The sequence below is a fragment of the Glycine soja genome, chromosome 7, assembly GCF_004193775.1.
Source record: "Glycine soja cultivar W05 chromosome 7, ASM419377v2, whole genome shotgun sequence".
NCBI classification, from domain to species: domain Eukaryota; kingdom Viridiplantae; phylum Streptophyta; class Magnoliopsida; order Fabales; family Fabaceae; genus Glycine; species Glycine soja.
Genome location: NC_041008.1, coordinates 2,116,781 through 2,123,073, shown reverse-complemented (window position 1 = coordinate 2,123,073; position 6,293 = coordinate 2,116,781). Strand labels below are relative to the sequence as shown.

Below are 6,293 nucleotides of genomic sequence, written 5' to 3'. Positions count from 1 at the left end.
GTCGTGAGCTTTCGTTGGTCAAAATTAAGCAGGGTGTGGTGTAACAATATTGTGTATTATAAAAATTAACTTCCATAGTGTTTTGAACTGAATAAATATTAGATCGTGAACATGGTTTTTTTTATTAGTGAACTGATATTATGACTTGTCTTTATTTATCTCTCTAATCTAGCTTGATATAGACTAACGTACTAGGATTAAAATACCCGTTAATCGCAATACTCTCTTCTAATAAAATTTTGCTTATGGGAAGAAAAGATAAATTATTAAATTAAGAAACCTTATTATTTAATTTTGAGTGAAGTGAAGATGAATGGAATAGGAAAAGTCCACAACAACAAGATGACAAAATGGGAGGTAAAGATCCCATGCTGCTCGTTTTCTTTCTACTCATAATATTTAGTAAAACAACAACAGCCACAGAAGATGCATGCATGGTACGTGCATGTGCAAAAATAACTCATACTTTACATTAAACAGATCGATATGTAATCTAATATATAGGTACGTGCAGCATGTGATGAAGAATTGCCGGGGATATGGTTAATCATATCATCACCTTCTGAAGCTCCCATTATGAGCAGAAGGTGCCTTTGTTGCTATCACTCTTCCTGCATAGTAGTGTTGCGATCAGGCAGCTTGAGCACAGTGTAGGCACCTGCCCCACATAGAGATCCAAGTATTGGAGCTGTGAGATAGATCCATATGCCCTTGTAGTTGTGTGCAGCAATTGCTGGACCCAGTGTTCTAGCCGGGTTCATTGAACTCCCAGTTGCTGCCCTTTAATTAGTAGTACATGATAATAATTAATTAGGGGACCATTTTTTTATAAATAAATAAAAAAGATTGGATTATGCCAAGAATAATTCAAATTATCGAAACAACTGCTAAACGTTTGCGTAATACTATATCATTTAACGACGTCATATCTTATGTTCCTAGTGATGCTTGTTGTAATATGTTTTATATTTTCTTTTATGGATAACCTTGCCCCCGAGCAATTAGCATATTTGAATAATAAGATGGGACATATATATACCCCGCCATGTGTATGTTGATCATGACAGTGGCTCCCACCACGATTCCCGCGAACAATCGCACCTGCACCATAATATAACACGTCAAATTAAATCAACAGCATTGTAATGATACGATTTAGCTGTTATCAATAATCTGTATACTATAATATAACATATATTAATGCACCTGTATTATTGCTATATATTGTTCAATTATTCATTATAACAATATGTTATGTTTCAAACAAACTATGTTTAATTTTTATGGGTTGCAATTAACGGCAAGGTTCCAAATCCCTTTTGTTGTTTAGCTCATAAACACACCAAACTGTATGTTCATGTTTAATATCGCAAATTAACGAACAAAAATATGAGGAGATTTATTTTCCATTAATAACCCTCGTCTTGGATACGTACCGCCCTCCTCTTGTCTGGGTAGGTAGACTCTTGCATATTTCATCAGCAATGAGAACCAATTTCTGGCTCGACTACGGAAACTTACTCCCTACGTGCATGCCTAAAATCTTTTAAAAATAATTTTATTTATAACTTGTTTTCTTTATGGTCTATTTTTGGTGCATGCACGAATATCATGAGCTTCGTGGATCTAGGTGGCAGGGCATGAGGGCCTCCCATGTATTGTCGTTGACTTGTGTCCTTTTAAAATTGAAATCATGTATTAATCGAACAAAACTTAATTATGATCTGATATGACACAAAAGCATATAAAAACCTAGAAATACACCAAAACGTTCTTCAGAGTTTACAGTATCACTTATCTCCTTCAAATTAACACTTGTTTGACGTAATTAATTAAGCTTTGTCGATCTCAGAACATCCTTTCCACATACTTCAACTGATTCGGCTTAGTTACTTAATTATCTGATGAAGAAAGTAGTGGTTAGTAGAGTAAAATACTCACAGCTCTTGTGCCGTTGGCCACTGCAGTGACAACGAACATAAGAGTAAAGCTGACACTGAACTCTGCAGCGAAAGCTTTCCCATATCCCACTGAAGGGACCGTCACTCCACCGCTCATGAATGGATGAAAAATTAACTTCAGAGCAAATGCAGCACTCACTGATGCCAAAACTTGTGCACCAATATACAAAGGCACCTACAAATTAATAATTCAGAAAAAACCTTTAATATATAGTAATCAGAAAATAACAAATACTACAAAGCTTAATCAATTAGGTGCAGTTACTTAATCAAAATTATCTTGATTTTTATTGAAAGACATTACCAGAAAGACCACCTACATATGTATGTTACTATACTGTTATTTAATTTGTCCAAAAAATGAAGGGAAATTAATTAATTAAGACTTCATTTTAAATTACATTCTTCCACGGGATGTGCTTTATTGCAGCAAAGGAGATGGTTACAGCGGGGTTGAGATGAGCCCCGGAGATGTTGCCTATGGAGTATATGATGATCATCATAACAACTCCAGTAATTTCTGCACATCCCATCATAGTTTCTTGTCCTTGTGACTTTTCTTTTTCAATTGCAGCGCTTATTGCCGCAAGCATGAGAAGGAAGGTGCCCAGAAACTCTGCTCCAACATGTTTAATTTAGAGTCAATAATTCATACGTATCATTTTGCTAGATAAGGAACTTAGCTTAGTGTAATTTTGAATATACCTTTTTTATAAGATTAATGTCCATTCCTTTGTTGATCTTTAAATGGTAAGTAAACTGAAATCAAGTAAAGGGTTAATAGATAAGACAAGAAAAACTATATTAGGTAAAGAGAGAAAAAGAGAAAAAAGAGAGAAAGTTAATCCGCAGCAATAATAGCAAACAGTCAAGGGACGCAAAGTTATCATCAGCAGCTTCTTCAGAGTTTTGATTGCCAATTTTCTTAGTTAATCCGCCGTTCACTGAGTTATTAACAAAATTTCTCGAAGTATCACAAACAATAGTCACCAAACCCCTAAATCAGACACAAGAACAACCACATTTGGCTAGCAAACAGATAAACCCTCGAACAATGCGTCTCTTAGCACATGCAACAAAGCACATGCAGCAAATCGCAAAAATGAAAACATACGCGACATTCAAGTATGCTGCTTTTTTTCCTCCAAAAACTAACATTGGCTCTTTAGACGTTAGAGTTTACTGTTTCGCATAATATATGAATATTATATACAAATGGTTTTTAATAATTATTGTCATAGATGGCATAATCACATAAATAAAACTGAAACCATTTTTATGAATTGATATTTCCTCACAATGAATGGAAGCCATAAATTTGCCAATATTGACTTAAGGGTCCAATCTTAAGGGAGTGAATAGAATCAGAATAAATTACTTGGCTCAAATCAGTAGCAACCAATAAAATAATTTTAGTGACAGAAAAAAGACAAAAGCATGCCAAAAAGTTTTGAACTGACAGTTATTTATAAGCCAGAAAGATCCAGGTATAAAAATTATATTTAAAATGAGTACATATTTACAGACCAAAAAATATAATATACATTACCTTCTTGTTGTCCTCTTCAAGTTTCTTCTTCTCTTGATCAGTTAGGGCCTCACGTTTGTTTAGATCTCTACTCCAGGAATCAAGCTTCCGCTTTTTTTCCTCCAATTCACTACTCAGCTTTTCTTGTTCATCCAGGAATCAAACATAAAGATCTTGTTGATGTAAAGGTTGATTGACAGCTTGAGGTAGAGCTGGGCGCTGGATTGGCTCTGCTTCACAGGCTAGGTCGGTCTCCAAATACTTTCCTAGAGCAAGGTGGTTTGCCTTTTGTTGTGCACTTCTGTTAGCAGAACTCTTACCAACTCCTGATGCATGTTGCACTAAATCCTATATATAGATGTTGAAAAAAATTATAAAAACAGGGCATGAGGGCCTCCTTCGTTTTTCATCACGTTTATCATGTTAATCAGGAGCTTGGTGGGTGGCAGGGCATGAGGGCCTCCTTCGTGGTTCACGTGGATCTAGTGTAATAGCTTTCTTGATTTGGAGAAAGTGTATGGAAGTGGCATGGGTTATGTTTGCTAGTTTCTAGCATCAGCAGCTTTCATTTCCATTAATGAAGAAGGGTTCTCTAGCAATAGACCAGAAGATAGAGCATTCAATTTATGTCATGAATTATGCGATTTGAGTTCTGGAAATCACCCTGGAATCCGCCTTACTTTGATGCTGAAAATATAAAGAAAATAGGCCTCAGTGCCCGTTGCACCAGTGGGGATTTGATATGTATAGCACCTTTGATTGACTGATTGCACCCCAAGCAATAATAAATTAATAGAAAAAATATATTCCACCTTACTTTCATATCCAAATATTTATTTTAAACTTTATTATATTTTTAGTTCATTAAATTAAAAGGTATATGTCCTTCAAATAAAAATTTATATTTTTTAGTTCCTTAAATTTATAATAAAATACTTTTTTAGTCTTTTCAAATTGAGTTTTTTTATAGTTTAGATACATAATTTGTGGAGTTTTTTTTTAATAGAAGGACTAATAAAACATTTTGTAAAATTGAGTGAATAAAAAATATAAATTTTAATCTGAAAACTTAAAAAGAGACCTCAAAGGATTAAAAAATATATTAAAATTTTTATTTTAATACCAAAAGCAAAATCCTTGTACTATGATTGCTAGTTCCCAATTTATGTTATAAAATTAAAATATAAAACGGCATTACATTTATATTTTAAAATAAAACGTGATCCCTAAGGATTTGATATTATTAATTGACAATTATTGTGTACTTGTGGTTTTTTCACGTTAATCCCAGTGATGAAGAATGAGATATACTCTAAGAAAAAGAGAATAGGTTGTAGAGAAAAAAAGAGAAGATTATATTCCTTGAAATAAATTTTTATATTTATAATTTTTTCCTCTTTTATAAAAGTGAACATTGCTTTTTTATCTTTTTTAAATGAGATATTTATATTTACTTGCCAAAAGCTTTGCTTAAAATCTCAAAGATCAATTATGAAAGATGACTGATTTAAAAAAAACATAAAAAATATTAAACAGTTTAACTCAATTATTTAAGGGTGATACATATGTTATTGTAAACTCTTACATTATTTATGTTTGATTTGATAAAAACAAACATGAAAAAAAAAACTATATTTATAGTATCGGTCATCTTGTACTTAGACAAAGGTCTTTGGTGCCAAACTTTATCTTATGTTGCTGCATGGTGATATCTTTGTCAGCGCTGTATATTATGTCTTTTTGCGTAAGGTTCTTTCCCGCAATGTTTATACTCTAGATTTTTTTTAAGATACTACTTGGTTGGCACCTGTCTTACACCTTATTGCACATATTAAACAGTATTATTAAACTGCATCATAACACTGAACCTTTAATATTGAATATTAATAATAAATAATAAAAATATGACATGTAAAGGTGACAAGCAAAAACTAATATACTTGTAGCATTTCTATTCTTGCAAAATTATGTTGAAAGACTAATTAATTAAAATGATTTTACCGAAAATTTCACATGTTTAGTTAACCAAAATCAATTTTGGCATCTCTTGTCCAAACACACACTTACTCCTCTCTCAGGAAATAAATTAAATGCCTCAATCTCTTTTAAGCGAAACTGCTATTTATGATCACAAATGTATTGTTAAGTAGATAGCTAATTAGAATTAGGTGACATTGAATTTGACATGACACATGATGTTAGATAAGTTATTATAATGATAAAACTAGACTATTATATATTTTGTCATGTTACTTGTATCACATCTTCACATAAAGCATTAACATAAATTAGGGAATGATTAATTTCTACTCTTCTTTTAAGTACCAAGAAAAATTGACAGTGATATAATCCTAAAATGGTATGAAAAATGTGAGGTGTCCCTCAAAATTCTTATAACCTTTCCCTTTCTAGAGGGTTGGACCCAATCTCATTTTATTGTTGATTGTAACAACAGCAACACAAAGTGTTGTACACAAACAAATGAGGCCACACGGTTGACTTGCATTGCCGAAACACATGTTGTGATACCTAGCTAACAAAGAATTCCTTTACATTTGATGGATAACTAATAACTTAATAACTTTTGAGATTGTTTAACTTTTTTGTTTGTGCTCACGTTGGTTTGAAATCAAATGCTTTACAAAAAAGGATAATGACAAGAAAAGGATAATAAAAATGGTTTAAGAGAAATGTGTTTAGTTTAAGAGAAATGTGTTTAGTTTAAGAGGAATGAATAAATAAATAAAAATGGTTTATTCAATTAAAATAATTTATTTTCAAAATGTAAAGATCGATTATCAAAA

General features: G+C 32.3%; 1 protein-coding gene across 1 annotated transcript; it reads right to left on the bottom strand.

The window, feature by feature from the left end:
* Positions 1 to 259: 259 nt before the first annotated feature.
* Positions 260 to 2,590, bottom strand: LOC114419186 (aquaporin NIP6-1-like; the record flags this gene model as incomplete). The annotated part of the gene is made up of 4 exons (XM_028384832.1): positions 260 to 780; positions 1,040 to 1,101; positions 1,942 to 2,136; positions 2,363 to 2,590. Coding segments are annotated over 4 exons (663 nt in total), but the record flags the coding sequence as incomplete, so codon positions are not given.
* Positions 2,591 to 6,293: the final 3,703 nt, after the last annotated feature.